Raw genomic sequence first — 18,309 nt, forward strand, 5'->3', positions numbered from 1 at the left:
GTTACTCATCTGTTTACATCGGATAGCGAAAGAGTTTCAGATTACAATGATGCTGGCAGCTTGTTCACAAGGACAACTGCTTGTTTGGATAGGTTTTCCAACTTTCTTTTGAAACGGATGCAAGTTAAAAAGACTGAAATCAACGCAGAAGTGACATTGGTATTTTTCCATTGTATTACACACTAGGTGTTGTGTAAGTCAGTGCTAAAAATTAACTTTGTTGTTGATAACTAAAATGGTTAGCTTAATCAGGGCAAGAGCACTGAATCACAGACTGATTCACTACTGGTAGAGCACTTCATTTCAGTATTACTGCTAGATTTCTAATTCTCTCTCAAAGAGAATTTTCCACATGAGGACCTTTCTTTTCTTTTTATTTTCATATGTGAAAAAGCATTCGCCCTGATAAAGTTTAAGAAATCCAGATCCTCTCTCAGTAAAGAGAACCTGCCCATTTTCCTTTGTATTTCCACCACAGACATTGAACCTGACTTAAATGCATGAAATATTAAATAGTGATTTTTAAAAAAAGTTGGTGTTTTTACTATGCCCATGTAACTTTTAGATTGCCTAATTGTTTGTTTGTTTTTTTCGTTTTTTTTGTTGTTTTTTTTTACTTTTAAACCTGTCTTGTCTTGCAGCTTTTGCAGTCAGAATTATGATCTGAATGCAATTTTGTGCCAAACACATTTGCTTTTCCAAGATGAGCTCTATAAATTCTCTATAGCCTCCTCTTGCTTGTGTGTTTCTTTTACCTGTTTATTTATCAATTTCTATTAGTGTTATTTCAGTTATAACATTATATGTTTAGTATGACAAAATCTAAGCTTACAGGCAGGGGGGAAAAGAAGATGGAGAGAATAGGAGAACGCATAATAAAAGAATAGAGCACAAATAGAAAAGCACCTGTAAGAAAAAAAACAAAGAACGGAGGAAAAACATAGAAGACCTTCATTGGGTAGTTGTAACATCTGCTCCAGTACCATTAGCAGAACTGAGTTCAGCTTATTAGCAATGCTCTTTATAACAGTCCCAGTTTCTTGTGGCCCCCTGGGAAAATTGCACACCCCTGGTCTAGATAGAATCATACATATGTAACAGTATAAGTCCATATTTTCAACAGGTAAGTGACAGTAACAATGTTTCTGTTCTTTACAACAACACAAACTACTCATGAATCAGAACTTCATCTTTCAGGCCTTGCACCCCGCAAAGTCAACAGGCTTGCAGGAAGTTTCATCAGATAACGAGGAGCAAGGTCAGGAAGTACATCTACTAAATTTCCCAACAATATATTTGTCCCTCCACCATTAAAACTTCTCAGAAAAGGAGCCTGTTTTAAATCAGTGGAATGTAAAATGACTGAGTAAATACACAAGACAGAACATGGTTCACAAGACAGAACCATGACTTAAACGTTACCGGAGCATTGTGGATATAAGCATCTAGCATAATGTAAAGGAGGGGCACTAGAGACTAGTAGATTGGCCTTGCAGATGCTTTGACATACAGTCAATGGGCATTTTGCACTGGGAAGCAAACTTAATATACTGAAAGTGCTCAACACTGAGGAGAGGTGTGTATAACAGGCAGACTGTAATGCACTGGAAAGACCAGGTCAGGCCTGAAATGTTTGCAATGAGAAAGATGCTTCAGATTCTAACAAACATGTCAATACTTGCCTGCTGTCGTGCACCAATACTTTGGGGTTTTTTTGCATTATGGACAGGAGTCAGTGGTTCTTTGCGCTATACAAGTAAGAGTCCAGGAGAGTCCAAATTAGCCAGTCTTTGCTGCTTTGCTGTTGCTTTTGTTCCTTAGTTTATTTGGCTCTGCTCAATGTAAACTTCATTTTAAATAACTCAGCTTTTCCCCAGGGGATCTTTTTTGTGTGTGTGTGTTTTACTTTTTAAAGTCTAAGAAGTTTATGATTTTGGCTTCAGATTTTTGACCTTAAACCCCTCCTCAAAGTCACCCAGGTTATTAGATATACTCTTTATGGTAGGAATGATGCTGGTTATAAAGGCAGTATGTGCAGTTCGGTACCTCGGCAAGTTACCAAATGATCAGTTTTAGCATTTATATCATTAATATCATTATTTTGTCTATTTGCCATTTTTAGAAAGTGTCAAGAGATGTACTCTAAGACACTTCTTCAGCTGAGAATCAGAGAGGAGAAACACACAGTTTTACTTGCATGCAAGGGCAGCCACAGAGCACTCGCACTTGGAGTGAGGGCTCCGAGACTCGCACTCTGCCACTGCCCTGGTCTTTATTTATACACAAGAAGAGTAATACAACAGTGAATATGTTTGTTCAGTCGAATGTTGATGCGTGAGCATGTGCGGATATGTGTGTGTGTGTGTGTGTGTGTGCGCGTGTGTGCGTGTGCCAGGAGAGGCTCCTCTACCTGGTACAAAGTGAAACTGCTTATTAAGCTCTTATCTAGCAGGTACTGCTCCTTCCCTGCATGATAACAGGTCACAGTGAACGGAAACAGTCTGAGTTATAAAGAGGTCATCATGCAGTATGCAAATCATTTTTTTTCGAGGGGGCCGGGGTCTTATTGTTGCCTCTGATATTATTACTTTGAGGTGCATCGAAGCAGGTGAAATAGATTCACAGTGGGTTATGCTTTCTAACAGATTGTGTTATTCTGTGATGATCGAGCGTCCCCGGTTTTGTTGCTGTTATTGTTATTTGTTTGGGGGGTTTTAAGCACTGTATAAAAGTGTATAAAATAATTTCATAATTTCCTACTGCTTTTACTAAAAGCGGAGTTTTTCTTTATCATTGTTTTATTCTCAGTTAAACGTCCTGCAATTTCCCAACTCGATATTTCTGCGTTTTAAGATGTTTTGCATTTAAGAATGTAGGAAAATTCGCAGCAAAACCCTTTAGGAAGAAAAAACAAAATAAAATAAACGCATAACATTGTGACCTATTGTAATTTATCATATTCAAAAATATCAGATGTATTTTATGAACTACAATGAACAATTACAGCCGAAATATGCATTAGAATAATACGAAAAACAGTATCATCCTTTGTTTTATTCCACTACATGTTATGGAAAAATACTTGGACGCTGCAGGAAAATCGAGAAACATCTATAAACCCGCAAATCCTCACCACCGGGCTTTGTGGTTTCACCGAGAACTCTCCAGAATGGAAATTTTTCACCTCATGTAAAGAAACGTGAGTGGAAACAAGCCCGGCCATTTGCTGATGTCCTCAGACGTCTCCCTCAGCATCAGCTATAAAAGAGCGACCGAGCGCTCGGATTGGCTTGTGGCACTGAAGTCGTCCTACGAGGGAACCTCTCGAGCTCGTGGCTGACACCAACTGGACGAGGACGATAAACGCCCCTTCAAATTAAAGAGAGCGGAAATTTACAGTGGTTGAAGCGAAGAGCTGTCAGCGATAAGCCGGGAAGCAGTCTCATTTTAGATACTTAACACTTATTCCGTGCAAAGGTGAGGGAGTTTACCGGTTTAGTTCACTTTTTCCCACTTGAACTTAATTTGACTGCTCCACCATCGAACGACCAAACACAAAAACAGGTTTGTTAGGATTTTCGTAGAAAGTTTACCAGCTGTCTATCGGAGGGCAGAGGAGAAAAAACCGGTCCGTTAGGCTTTTCTTAAAAAGCGCTAGAACTCTCAGGCTTATAATAATAACACCCAATTTTCGTTTTCAGCATGTGTGCGAGTATCGTCGATTAAATGTGATGTGTTAGTGAACGGCAGCTTGCCGCTAGGTTCATTTCCGTGTACAGATGATGCAACTGTTCCTCCTCTTTTCTTTCAGACTCTGCAGCCATGTCTGTGAACGTTCACATCAACAGCCCTAATGTGAAGTACACTGACTCTCACATTGAGGCTCAGTACTCCTACCAGACAACGTCGGTGCACAGAGATGGGAACAAAGTCACGGTAAGTGATTTACATTTATGGTAATGTGTGTGCGTCTGTGCGCGTTTAGCCTCCAGCTAACCCGTGCTCTGTCCGTTACAGGTGACCCCCCGCACCACTGAGATGACGATCCGCACCGAGCGCCGTGTGCCTCGGCTGGGAGTGATGCTGGTGGGCTGGGGAGGCAATAACGGGACCACAGTCACAGCGGCCGTACTGGCCAACAAAATGGGTCTTACCTGGAAGACCAAAAACGGAGTAAAGGTGAGACGGGTGTCACAAATACGCACATATGTGTATGCTCCGGAAGGATTTGCATAGACTTTTTTTTATGGTATTACTATTTGAAATGAAGAAGCCACACATTAGTAAAAGCCTACCAAATAGAAAATGTAATATGATGTTCCTGCAGCACAATAACTCCTCCCAATCAACTTTTTGTGAGTTATTGCATTGAAATAGATTGCATGCTGCACAAAAAATCGATTTCATTAAATATGACATATGCTAAGTATGTACAATTTAATAACAATTTAATAATAAAAGAAATACAAATAATTAAGAGAGCGAATGAATTCCAGCAGCACGCTATAACGGGATGTGAAAACTACCACTACAGAATGAATAGCAAATCTTCTTGTCCTGTTGTATAAACACAGTGTGCTGTATGTCCCCTGCTGCAGAAGTACAGCCTGATTATAAGCTGATTATACTGACATGTTCAATGGAGGGTTAAAGGCTTAACTTACTTAGGGATTTTCCCTTATAAGGACATCAGTAGTAATATTTATGAGCTGGTTCCTTATATTTTTGGCTATTACTACTTTATATATATATATAATAACCATTAAAAATAGGGGATTACATTCCATACAGAGAATAAAAGCACATTCTTTTTGCTTTCTCTTCCTTCAGAAAGCGAACTATTTCGGCTCCCTGCTGCAGTCCTCTACTGTTTGTCTGGGATCAGGGCTTGAGGGCGAGGTTAACGTGCCCTTCCGGGACCTCCTGCCCATGGTGCACCCTAACGACATTGTGTTTGATGGTAAGAACAATTCCACACAGTCGGCTCAGGGTGTACACACTTAAGACTGGGGTGTGTAGGTGTGAGAGAAAGTTCAGACAAGTACAGGAGTGTTGACAGCTGTGAAAACCGATCCCAGAACATATCAGAGGGATAGGGAGTCTCCATAAGGTGAAGGTTTTAACTAATAGTTACTGCACCGATCTTCTGTAAATTATTAGTTATTTTGGTCAATATTTATTATGATTATTTAACATGATTACTTACAGACTTGTGCATATGATGTTATAGGAAGCACATGCACAGCCAGCACTTTCCTAGAGATGCTAGAATCTAGTTTAGGATAAAATGGAATGCTGAAAGAAGTGAGCCTTCCTGTTTAGTTCTGAAAAAATAATTTTTTTCTCCCTCTTTTTTTTTTTGTTAGGTTGGGATATATCTTCATTGGATCTAGGCAGTGCAATGGAGCGAGCCCAGGTGCTTGACTGGTCTTTACAAGAGCAGCTGCGACCATACATGAGCTCCCTGAAACCCAGACCATCGATCTACATTCCAGAATTCATTGCTGCAAATCAGGAGAGTCGCGCAGACAATGTCCTCACTGGCACCATGGCGGAGCAGGTAATAAAAGTCTCTGACTCCCCTTTTTATTCATCTGTCTACTTTTTTTCTCTTGCAATTTGTCTCAAAGAGTACATGATCTTCCAGATGGAGCGAATTAGAGCTGACATAAGAGACTTCCGTCAGGCCAGTGGTGTGGACAAAGTCATTGTTTTGTGGACCGCCAACACCGAGCGCTTCTGTGATATCATCCCAGGGGTCAACGACTCTGCCAAGAACCTGCTGGCTGCAATCCAGGTGAGATCAATGGCCATAAAAATAAATCCAGAATCAAGTTTGAGTGCAAATCACAATAATGAGCCAACTTAAACTGTGTTGGTGGTCGGTGGTTATCATCAATCACCCACTCAACTTTAATTTCTTTCTAATGCTTAGGACCAAACAGTAATCCTTCATTACATTTAGTGATTAATGAAGCTTAGAGGATGAAAAGATTAGCCCTTCTAACACACTTTGGATTTGTAAATGAAATGTCTTAATGAGTCTGAAAGAGACAGCAATTCCTTTTATATTAGATCAGGGGAAAGAAAATTATGATTCGCCCCTCTTGGCCAAGTTCTTATTTTATCTTCTTCCTTGAGCATGCTTGTACTGCTGTCAGCAATGATAAGAGTCTATTTCACAGACTTCTGATCCTCAGCAAATAGCTCAATTTAAGATAGTCATGAAGTCAACAAGAGAGATGTTTTACTGAGGTGATGTAAAGAGTCTCGGGGGAACTGTAGTCAAGCTTTTCTACTAAGCGTAATATGATGACATGCTCAGTAACAGCTATCGTGTCTTTGCTTTCCCTTCATCCATCAGGCCGGAGCTGCAGAGGTCTCCCCCTCCACTCTGTTTGCAGTGGCCAGTATACTGGAGGGCTGCGCCTACATCAACGGCTCCCCACAGAACACTTTTGTCCCAGGAGCAATAGAGTTAGCCATGCAGAGAGGCGTGTTCATCGGCGGTGATGACTTCAAGTCTGGTCAGACTAAGATCAAGTCAGTGCTGGTGGATTTCCTGGTCAGTGCAGGCATCAAGGTGAGGATTAATGAGACTGAGTCACTTGGCTGAATTCTCCAAAGAGAATTAGCATCTGTTATATTACAGGTATATATAATTAAAGTGTAACTGTATCTTATAAACCACAACTTAATAAGTTTCTCTGCATTTGACAGCCAACATCCATTGTCAGCTACAATCACCTTGGCAACAACGATGGGAAAAACCTGTCGGCTCCACAGCAGTTCCGCTCCAAAGAGATCTCTAAGAGCAATGTGGTGGACGACATGGTCCAGTCCAACCCCATACTGTACGAGCCAGGAGAGAAACCTGACCACTGTGTAAGTGAGAGCGACGCAAACACAGACAGATGACAAGCTCAGTATTTACAGCCATCAGCTGACAGACTGCCTCTATTTTCTTTCAGGTGGTTATCAAATATGTCCCATATGTGGGAGACAGCAAGCGTGCCATGGATGAATACACCTCTGAAATAATGATGGGAGGGATCAACACTATTGCGCTGCACAATACCTGTGAGGTCAGTCTGTTTCTGTTGACAGCATCGGAAACAAAGAGGTTCCACCAAATCTGAATTGATCAACAGATGAAGCTCCTCACCCCCCCTACACAAAAACATAACATCTATTTTGTTTATGTTTACAAGCATAGTATTTTCCACTAATTCAGTCCATTTGGGTTCATTTTTGACTTGTTATTAATAATTTTTAGCAACAAAATGTAATGGAGTATATTTTAATGCAGAACTTTGGCTCCCTCTACTGGTACAAAAAAAAGCTACATTGACAGACAATTTTAGAAACCAACAGATAGTCTGCACCAATCTTCTGTAGATGTGTTACTATGACTAATTAATTATGATACAAAATTATTTTGGTTTTGATTATGATTATTTACCTTATTGTTCAAAGTTGCACATATATTTTGGTCCAATCATTAAAAAGAATGGTGTTTGTCTTCTGTACATATGTATACCTTCTAATTCTAGTACACAGTGCTCACTCACTTCTTCTTGCTTCCTCTCTAACAGGACTCTCTACTTGCCACCCCAATCATCCTGGACCTGGTGATGCTGACAGAGCTTTGCCAGCGTGTGACTGTAAAGCCCCAGGGTGAAGAGAGCTTCCAGTCTTTCCACAGCGTCTTATCACTGCTCTCCTTCCTCTGCAAGGCTCCTCTTGTCCCATCAGGAACTCCAGTTGTCAATGCCTTTTTCCGCCAGAGGTCCTCCATTGAGAACATCATGAGGTGAGTTGATTGCTTTGATTTCTGTGTCTAAAAGGCTGCATGTTGACTCAACAGAGGCATTTTCAGGAATGAGGCGATTGATATTCCTCAGTTACATTTAGTTACAGTATCTATCTCCTTTCTTTTCAGGGCGTGCCTTGGTCTTCCTCCTCAGAACCACATGCTGCTGGAGCACAAGCTGCAGAGAAACTTCCTGCCCCCACATGAAACCTGTGTCAACAATGATGTCGCTTCTTTGAAGAAAGTTCCCTTAGTCAACGGAAATCACATTCCTCTAACAAATGGCGTATATGCACACATGGACCACACAGCATGTGCATTATAACTGAAACACTGCAGAACTAAACTGAACTTTGAATCAAAAGAAGTAGTTCCCTCATTGATTAAGCTGTTGTTGCGACATCAATTTGGCCTAGTTAACTAGATTTACTGAGTTTCAGTATGCTTTATAAAGCCCACGTACAGCACTTACATGGGCCCTAAAAAGGCAAGTTTGTTTGTTAGTTTGTTTACATATTTTAAAGTATTAACTTTACAATAGTAAACTTGAGTAAATTTTCTAACTGCTTGTGTTTAAATCACAGTAGTTTTCAAAGTAATTTACATTTGCACATTGTACACTATCTTTTATCTGTGAAACAGCTGTTTCTGTGAAAAACGGATGTAGTACCTGCTGTATTTGTTATTTAAATTAACATTACACTGGACTATCTTTTTTACCTTACTGTTTTTGTACAACAGTGCAGTCTATCACTACTTTTTTTGTAGTGTCTTGAACTGTTTATATACAATAAACTCCTGAATGGTGTCATCTGAACCTACATTGTCTTGAGTCATTCATTTTTGGATTTTCAAATATACTTATACATATAACTTATATAGATTAAAAACAGAGAATGTCTATAGCTATGGTCAGAAGTTCACATACACACTTGACCTGGCCAAGGCCTAATACAATACTCAGAATAATGACCAAGAAACTCTTTAACGCTTAAAGAAGTAAAATTGTAGATTTTCACAAGTTGGAAAGACAATCCATAAATAAAAGATTCGTACTGATTTTCACATTATGTGTGACCTTGACCTCGACCTGATTTTCACCAAAAATCGTCTTGAGATGTTATTGGTATCTACCATGATACAAAATTTGAACATGATATCTTAAAAACTCGGGCCGTTAGACTGCTAACAAACAGACAGACAGAAAAATAAACAAACAAAACTGATTACTATCTCCTTTCCTTTGGGGAGAGAATGACCGCTGATTCCTAGATCTACAATTTAAACCAAGTTATTTAGACATGTCACCACTTTACTAAGATCTTGACAAAGGTCCAAACTGTCACCCTCACATAAGAGGAAACTGGTTAAGATGTTCATGAACAACTAAGGCTCAAGCCTGCCATGAAACAGAAACTGCTGAAACACCAGTCTTTCCTAATGCTTATCCAGGTTCACACCGCGGGGGCAGAAATCTAAACCGAGAAGCCCAGACTTCGCTCATCCCACTGACCTCTTCAAGCTCATACAAGGGGACACTGAGTTGTTCCCAAGCCAGCTGAGAGATGTAGAATCTCTCCAGTCCTGGGTCTGCCCTGCAACTGCCTCCCTGTAGGACAAGCTGTTTTGCCTAAGTGTTCAAGAGGCATCCTAATCAGATACTTAAATCACCTCAACTGGCTCCATTTGATGTGGAAGAGCAGCGGCTCCCTCCCAAGTCCCTCTCAAATAACCAAGCTCGTTACCCTATCTCTAAGGTAGAGTCCAGCCACCATTTGAAGGAGACTGATTTCCTCTGCTTGTATCCACAACATCCTTTCAGTCACTACCACAGGTGAGAGTAGGAATGTAGATTTACCAGTAAATCCAGAGTTTCAGTTCTATGCTCAAGTCTCTCTTTACCAACCAATTTAAATGAACTCTACCATTTCTGCTGAGAAGACTGGCCAAAGATCAAGTCTGAATAATGCCAAAAGTGTTCAACTTGCTTGGAATTTTTATCGAAATATTAGTCTATTTTTGAGCGGGTATGTATACTTTTACCTCTGTGTGGATTAGCGCAAAGCCAAAGTAAATTCAAATCTGCTGCACATGCACTAAAATACAAAAGTACCATTAAATATATGAAGCAAAGCACAAAAAATGTAATCACAGATAAGTTGCTATTTTTTAATATGAAAAACTACATAAAACTACACTTTTTATGTGATGTTTCGTTATATTTGCTTTGCCCCACAGCCATATTTTTGACATTTAGTGTTGAAAAATAAAAATTTTATTGGTGAACTAATCTTATCTTTAAATAAAAAGAATACATGCACATCTATTTTAATAAACTGCATCACTTGTTCTAATATATATCAGCATTTTTTGTATTTTCATAAAACAAACATGTCCCTTTGGGTCACTGCCATTTCCATCTCACTGTGCAAAATGTAGGACGTTTTTGAGGGTTTGTATGCTCGGTGAGTACAGCAATAGTCATGTGACTTCTGTTCTTGTCACATCCATTGAAGGAACCGAAATATAAATATAAATATATAATAAATAATATAAATATACTATATATTTTCTTGAATATAAATAAATCAAGCCAAATGTTTCAGTTACATCAAGAATAATTTTGTTGGCTGTCATTTCTAAACAGCTGATATCTCCTTTGAACCTACCAGTAGCAAAATGAACTCTAAAATAAACATTTAAAGCACTACTTACATTCTATATAAGCACTCAGAGGATTTTCTAACCACAGGTCTCATTCACACATGCAATCATATAAGTGCCTTTTTCCTATGCATGATAACACTCACATGGATGCAACGGGGGCAACTCGGGGTTCAGTATCTTTCCCAATGATACTTTGTTCAAACTAGAGGAGCTGTGGGTTAAACAACTGAACTTCCAGTTAGTAAAATAGTAGACAACCTGCTCTGTAAGGGAATGTAATTCCCACCACACTCACCTCCATCACTTTTTTTTATAATAATGGTAAATACATAATGTGATGGAAATCACAATTCCAGTGATGTAACCCAACTGAAAATGTACCCTCTTCTTGAGGATGGCACCTCATTAAATTGATAATCACGTTAAACTATTAGAGTACATTACTTTTTGTTTCTTTGACTGAAGTTTCGGAATTGATTGAAGTTTAACTTGCTAATTACAAACTGCATAAATGTTACTTTCAATAATTCAATCTAATTGCATCTAATTTTGCACATCTGAATATGTGCATGTGGAATTTAATTTAATATTTTTTTTGAATATGTTTATATTTTTGTTTTAAAAATGCCTTTTGATGTGATGTGAATGGTAGAATAAACAGTCGACTTGTATATTGTTTAAATAATTTCATCACAGCTGCTATTATTAAATGTTTGAGGTCAGGTGGTAGGTTTAAACTGAAAAAGGGGAGGTTTTCACAAAACGCTAAAAGTTTAATATCGCTGGTTCTATACATTTCATCATGTCAGAGTAAGGGAAACCTTCAGGTGAACCAGGCGATGATTTAGGCTGGGCTCAGAAGCCTTTAGTCCCCCTCTGTGCGCGCTTCACCTCACAACGAGCCAGACAAAGGGGTGGTTTCATTTTTTGTGACGTTTTCTTGAACGCCAACCGGGTTTTCATCACTTCCGCTGCCGTTGCTGCGACACGGGACGTCAACAGCAATGGCGGACAAGGAGAAACGCCGGTCCGGGGTTAATCCTCCGGGGATGCCCGCGGGTAAAGCCACCAAATCGGACAGCGACAGGGAGTTTCTATCGCAGGCAGGGGTGGGAGACCTGCTCCGCGGGGCTATCCTCAAAATGGTCGAAGCCAGATCAGACGATCCCATCGGGTTCCTTGCAGACCACTTCTGCAACCTCGCATCCGTGACAGCCGCCGGCTTGGGTGGTTGCGGCGACGAGGAGCAGGTGAACACCGGCACTGTGAGCGCAGGCGCGCAGGAGCAGCAGCGTCTCAACCGGGCTCTGTGGCACCTGCGGCTGGCCCACCACTCCCAGAGGTCCGGACAAAATACAGAGGTTTATGGTCTTATATTCGACAGCAATCCGGATGAAAGCAGTGTGTATTGACGGAGAACTGTTGAATTTTCAAACATAGAATAAAAAAAACAGCATTTATAAGAGCACCTATTATATTATATTATTTTTTATGGGAAAAACCTCTATCAGACTTTATCAGACTGACTAATGCTTAATAGTCTGTTTGAATCTCATGTTCTCTTTTATTCTCTTGATTTTTTTCCCTTTGGGATTTTAAAAACAAATGAATGTAAGTAAAAGTATGGCAATGGACAACACGCTGTATATTTTTCAGCAACACGGTGGAACATACATGTCAAAAGAATTTGTTCCTCGCATTAACATTCTTCCCCATATAAGCTCTAATCAGCAGCTTTAGAAGTAGTTATATTTTAACTGATATTTTAAAAGTCATCTTTCTCCAGAAACAGGTTTCTTTTTATGCTGTATATTCATTATTTGCATATTCATTAGTCCTTAAAGCCCCCAGTAGTGTTCTGGTTTAGAGACATAAGAAACTGCTCTATCATCTCTCTCCTGATTTATTTCCTGTCAGTGATAAAATGAAAGGAAAACTAAACAAAATTGAAACAATTTTGTGAATTTGGAAAATTAATTAAAATAAAAGAAATATATAGAGAAAATATCATTAGTTTTATTAGTCTGGTAAAATGTTATTACAACTTGCCTGACGAGGCACTGATAGGCATGTTTATTCAGAGTCTGGATGTCTATGAGACTGTGTGTCAACTGCTTTCAAAAATGTTTTTAATGTAATATTTGTACTGATTTTCCCTGAGTCTTTCCTGTGACATATGCCATCCACAAAATAATAATTAAAAAGACTAAAAATAAAACTAAAAGTAAATTAAACCAAACATTTTAAAACACTAAAAACTAAACTGAGACAACAACTTCCACTCTGGAAACTAACTAAAACTAAACTGAATTAAAAACAAAGAATCCAAATGAAATAAAAATAAAAACTAATCAGAAAATATGAAACTATAATAACTCTGCTACAGACTAAAGAATAATTTGATCTCTTTTATTGTACCTTTCTCCTCAGATCTGCATTCAGCAACAATGTCCGTGTGGCCTACGACCTCCTAAACCTCACTGGACCTCAAACATGTGCAGGAGAGTTTTCTGAAGGCCCCGATGGCCCCTGCACCGACAGCCCCGCCGGAGGAGGAGGAGTAAGAGGCGGCCTCTACACTCAGACCTTGCAATGCCTGTGCAGCGAGGGTGGAGTCCCTGCATCCACCTCTGCTCCCCTCCTGCGACGCCTCCATTGTCACGACCATGAAGCCGTCCCCTATGATGTCTTCCGTCATGGCGTGCTCACGTGTGCCGTTTTCTCAGACTACATCCGACAGGCTCAAAGGCTTTACGCCGAGGTGTGCTGCCCAGGTGAGGGTACTGCCTCTCGGGCGTTGTGCATGGCCGTACTGGGGACCTTGAAAGAAGCGCTAGAGACTTCCCAGGGCTCTGACTCAAACTACTGTGCCAATGCAAACACAAAAGTGAATTCCTGCCCTGAAGCTAATGTGAAGGCTATCCGCTACCTCGAGGCCAGTGCCAAGATCTCTCCCTGCAAGCTGGCTCAGGCCATGGCTGGTGCACAGACACGGGGGCCTGGCGGAAACATGGATGCAAAAGAGTTTGAAAACGCAGCTGCAGAGTTGTTCATCACTCGAGTTAAAGTTGTGTCCTAAGTCTTTGTATGACTGAAGAATGTACAAGTATCTAAAGCATATCCACATGTAAATGATTCGCTTATATTCACCTTCTATAACCTCTAACCTTACTGTTATCCAGTAATAAACACCTGCACAGACATCATCTCCTCTTAAGGCTCACATTACACTCAAGTCCAGTCGAAAACATGTTGTTTGTTCACTATTCATAGCACTATTGAGGAACTGCACACTGGTGTATGGATGACAAGGAGTTCTTTTTGCAAAAGAGGAGTTCCTATTCCTCGAAATCAGTATTTCTTCTGACTGAGAGTCACTGTTTTTGAACCTATTTATTGAAATGCTTGGAGCAGCGAGTATTACTGGTGAAATAAACACTGCTGTAATAAATAGTCCTCTTTTAAATGGCTCACTTTTTGTCATTCACTGAAGTTATACTGAACACAAAAAGCAGTGCAGGATGAAGCATTTAGGGTAGTACTGAACTATTTTTGTTTAATGTATACACAATATAACATCATTCATCATGTATGACTTACATAGAGAAAACATTCCCAGATGATAACAGTAAAGCACCAAATAAGCCGTCTACACATTAAAGAGGTTTGATGTTAAATGAACTTTTAAATTACAAAGTAAAAGATCACTGGGGAGTGTAGAGAGACAACACAGTGCATAAGATTATAAGACCAAGTCAGTTAAACTTCAGGGCTATTATTCTGTCTAGTAAGGAAGTATAAACCACTGTGAGTCCATTTCACCTGCTTTGGTGCAAATGAAAGCTGCAACAGTTGCACAGAGTGGCAACAAGACAACTCCTAATATGAAATATTTTGGAGGTGGTGACCACAGACTATTGCACTCTCCTTATCTTTCCTATCAACGCTCCTAGTGGTAGCATGAGATGGTACTTGGATTCATGCTGCACAGGTCAAAAGAAGGTTTTCCATGTCTCTCTGTAAAGTTTCAAGAGTGTGGAAGAGACATCGGGAGACTGGCCTTTACATGAGGAGAGCTTAACAGCAGACATCAACCATACTGGTATCTGGTCTTGTATGTGATGAGGAACGAGAAGCACTGCCCGAGTCCTACAAAATGACCTATAGGTGTTCCTTTGTGTTTTTTATATTCTGAGAGGTATGTTGGGAGGAATCCGTTTCTAGTACCTAACGCATTTAATAATAACCAGTTTCTGTCAGTCTCGAAGACTGTCAGATGCTTACATCACTGTTTCATCACTGAATGCTAAAACAATATACAGAGCTTCATCAGCACTGAGAGATGTGCAGTACGCTACTCGTCTTGACAGCCACTGGATGGCAGCACCACTCACACCCAGACATAAACAAGCAGAAAACGGAAATGGAATGACAGAGGCTGTGTTTTAACCAGGCTGACATGTTGCCCGCAGTAGTGTCGCCTCCCGGGTGAAGCTGGAATAATGGAAGAGGAGGAGCAGCTGCGCTCTTTGATGTTTCTCGTGACTTACATGCTGCTGAAGCGCATGAGAGACATAAACGACGCAAACATTCAGAGACGCAACGAGATCCAAAGACGCATCAGACACCGACAGTACTTCTTCCAGAGACAGAGGAGGATGCTCATGGTCAGTCCCCCTCTATAGGGGCTTAAAATAATAACATGTCAAAGCCAATATCTTGTACACGCACAACACTTCAAAACTCTTAAATCTCACATTTACAGTCATATAAAAGCACTAAAACCAGAGACTGTGGGCACACCTGCATTTAAACTTGAAAATATGTCAGATCAGCCACAGTCAAGCTGCTAAAAGCTGTCCATTAGCTATAAATTAGGTCTGTTATATACAAGTTTTTGTTCTTGTTCAATAGGGTGTTAAATTTTCTGAAATGTTCACAATTCATTTTAAAAAAAGACAGTTAGATATGCAGATACCAGCTGTTGGATTTTTCCCCTGTAAACTTTTGTTTTTATGGTTTATTTGGGAAATTTCTATATCTACCTATACAGATACATTTTACATATCACAGCAACCTTGATGATATTATCTTGGGATCTACAAATATACAACATTACACTGAAAACAAGTACAAGTATGGAAGATTGTTACTGACACAAGAAGGTTTTTTGTGTTATTTTTTGGTTTTTTGCCATCTGTAACTCAGAATTTCTGGTTAGTATAACATTACAAAGTAAATAGATCATTTTGATGAAAGAGCTTGTGCATATTGGTGGATTAACCCTTGCAGGAAATTAAAAGTATATATATGTCTATGTTTTTGGTATTTACCAGTACTGTTAATGTAGCATAGCTGTGACATAAACTTACATTGGGTGATGCTCTAATAAATGTGTTATGTAATAATAATGTAATAAGCTTTATAGTTTATATTAAAAAAAAAAAATCTGCTTCACCATTTGCATTTGTATATCAAATGAGCAACAATTTAAATTTGACAACTATCAAAAAATCTGTAAACTTCATCACTAGGACCAACTTCATGTCTCCCCAGTTATTGCATAATTTACTGGAAAATAATATTTTGTTACATGGGTAAACTCGGTATTAACATTTGATTGTGCCAAAACCATATTAAATGTTGATATATAATTACATGAGTCCAAGAATACAAAATCCTCAAATTTTCTGCTTTATCAATGGCAGCATGTTTAAAACAAGGGGCTTGCCAAAAAGGTACTGACTTAATAGATCACTAAAATTACCTTTGTGGTAAATATGAATTCAAAAAATTATCTGATTGAATAACTACTGCTGGGATCAAAAAAGCCAAAATTATGTTTAAAAATGTGACAGATTCTGGATATTTCAGAGGGAAGTAATTAAAAAAAAAATGTATCTTTTTCTCTGTAGATGATGATAGCGGGAGGTATCCGCTCCAATGCCCGCATCCGCACTCGCCCCTGGACCACCACTCCAAGCACAGACTGGTGGGAGCGGGTTGTCATGACAGAATTCCAGCCCTCTGATTGGCTGGATAAGTTCCGCATGAACCGGGAGACGTTCTTCTACCTCTGCGACAAGCTGAGGCCCCGCCTGGCTCGACAGAACACCAGCTTCCGCCTGGCGCTGCCGGTGGAGAAGCGCGTAGCTGTAGCTTTGTGGCGCCTGGCATCCAACATCGAGTACCGCACCATCAGCGCCTTGTTCGGTGTGGGGAAGTCCACCGTGTGCAGGTGCGTTAGAGACATGTGTCACGCCATCGTGGCGCTCCTCAGCTCCATCTACCTCCGATCGCCAGGTGAGCAGGAGCTGGAGGATTCAGCTCAGCTGTTCCTGTCTCACTGGGGTTTCCCTCACTGCGTCGCTGCTATAGCAACACTCCACACAGCTATTATCACCCCATCAAACAACGCGTCTGACTACGCCAACCCTGCCGGCTGGCTCTCAGTCATGTCACAGGTGACAAAAGCGCCCAGCTATGTCACTGCAGGTACAAGCTAGCAGGTTATCCAATCAGAATCCAACCATTTGCCTCTGTGTGCTTTCACTGTTTTAGGTGGCTGTTAGCGGTCAGGGGCACTTCTGGGATGTATGTGCCAGTTTCCCAGGTGGGACAGATCCAGCTGAGATCTTACAGAACTCTTCGCTATGGGCAACAGCTGCTGAGGGTGGACTCTCACCTGCCCCACCACCTACATTCATGGGAAAATCACTCAGGTAAAGTTACCAGAAGAAAGTCAGTCACATTTTTCAGGCATTCAAGTTGGGTTTTTTCTTATGTATGTCAGGTTTTCACACAGCCTTTGTGTAATAAGCAAATGTAGACACTGTGATGTCATCCTTTAGTTGGTGAAATGTTGCTATAAGGGCTCAAACTGAGTATTTTTATTGTTGCCATATTGATGTTTTGAACCCAAGGACACTGTAATCCTCTTTTCTGACTTATATTTACTGAGGTCACAGGGCAAAGGAAACCTAAGCTTGTTTTCCTATAAACTTCTGTACAACTGCACATCGTTTTAATGTTGCCACCTGCTGGCCAATAAAAATAATGCAGATTTGCAAATTAAAATGTAGTAGTGTTGAGTGTTTTTGTGTATTTCAGGTGTTCCGGGCATTAAATAAATGACACTCATTTATCACATCCAGGTATGTGTTGCTGGGTGAGGCCTGTTACCCGCTCCAGAGCTGGCTGATGAAGGCCTATCCTGAGGAACAGGGCAGGACGGCGAGTCGTACGGCACTGACGGAGCAGCAGCAGCTGTTTAATGGACGGCTCGCCCGAGCGCTGCGCGTGTCTCAGGAGGCGCTGCTGAGGCTGAGGGCACGCTGGCAGTGCCTCAGCAAGAGGAACGACTGCGGACTGGACGTGGTGCCCACCATGATCCTAGCTTGCTGCATTCTGCACAACATGTGCGAGTCCCATGGGGACGCATTTAAAGCGGAGTGGCAGGTGGAGGTGGCCGAGGCAGAGAGTCCCCAACCCAGCCACAAACAGCTTCTGTCTACTAGCATGAACCAAAGTAATGCTGAGGAAGTCAGGCAGCTCTTCTGTGACTATTTTGAAGAGCAAAATAAGCTAAATAATTGAATGTTTTTTTCCATGTGCAATTACACCTTTTGTTACATTACCAGCATGACTGGATTACTGTAATAAGAATCTCAATCTGTTGCTTTTTTTTAATATTTACCTAACTTTACTTAAATTTATGTCATTAAAATTTTTATTCGGCTCTCGAATTTTCTTCAAACTGTTCTTCAAAGAGAACAGTACAGATAACCGAACAAAATTAAACTGAAAAACAGTGAAGTATCTTATAACAT

General features: G+C 40.3%; 3 protein-coding genes across 4 annotated transcripts; all 3 read left to right on the forward strand.

The window, feature by feature from the left end:
• Positions 1-3,280: 3,280 nt before the first annotated feature.
• LOC100704062 (inositol-3-phosphate synthase 1-A) lies at positions 3,281-8,634 on the forward strand. 2 transcript variants are annotated; one of them, XM_005477233.3, is made up of 11 exons: positions 3,281-3,564; positions 3,812-3,936; positions 4,018-4,179; positions 4,831-4,960; positions 5,367-5,560; positions 5,648-5,797; positions 6,365-6,583; positions 6,721-6,885; positions 6,972-7,085; positions 7,596-7,813; positions 7,943-8,634. In XM_005477233.3, the coding sequence occupies exons 2-11, from the start codon at positions 3,823-3,825 to the stop codon at positions 8,136-8,138; spliced, it is 1,662 nt and encodes a 553-aa protein (XP_005477290.1). In that variant the 5' UTR covers positions 3,281-3,564; positions 3,812-3,822; the 3' UTR covers positions 8,139-8,634. The 2 variants fall into 2 exon arrangements, with proteins under 2 accessions (XP_005477290.1, XP_003442861.1); XM_003442813.5 differs by having other exon boundaries at positions 3,281-3,477.
• A 2,555-nt stretch (positions 8,635-11,189) lies between these two features.
• Positions 11,190-13,946, forward strand: tpgs1 (tubulin polyglutamylase complex subunit 1). The gene is made up of 2 exons (XM_005477234.4): positions 11,190-11,822; positions 12,911-13,946. The coding sequence occupies exons 1-2, from the start codon at positions 11,485-11,487 to the stop codon at positions 13,557-13,559; spliced, it is 987 nt and encodes a 328-aa protein (XP_005477291.1). The 5' UTR covers positions 11,190-11,484; the 3' UTR covers positions 13,560-13,946.
• A 922-nt stretch (positions 13,947-14,868) lies between these two features.
• LOC100703795 (putative nuclease HARBI1) lies at positions 14,869-18,225 on the forward strand. The gene is made up of 4 exons (XM_003442812.5): positions 14,869-15,147; positions 16,396-16,944; positions 17,042-17,202; positions 17,635-18,225. The coding sequence occupies exons 1-4, from the start codon at positions 14,983-14,985 to the stop codon at positions 18,074-18,076; spliced, it is 1,317 nt and encodes a 438-aa protein (XP_003442860.1). The 5' UTR covers positions 14,869-14,982; the 3' UTR covers positions 18,077-18,225.
• Positions 18,226-18,309: the final 84 nt, after the last annotated feature.

This window comes from Oreochromis niloticus, linkage group LG19, assembly GCF_001858045.2.
Source record: "Oreochromis niloticus isolate F11D_XX linkage group LG19, O_niloticus_UMD_NMBU, whole genome shotgun sequence".
In the NCBI taxonomy this organism is placed as follows: Eukaryota; Metazoa; Chordata; class Actinopteri; order Cichliformes; family Cichlidae; genus Oreochromis; species Oreochromis niloticus.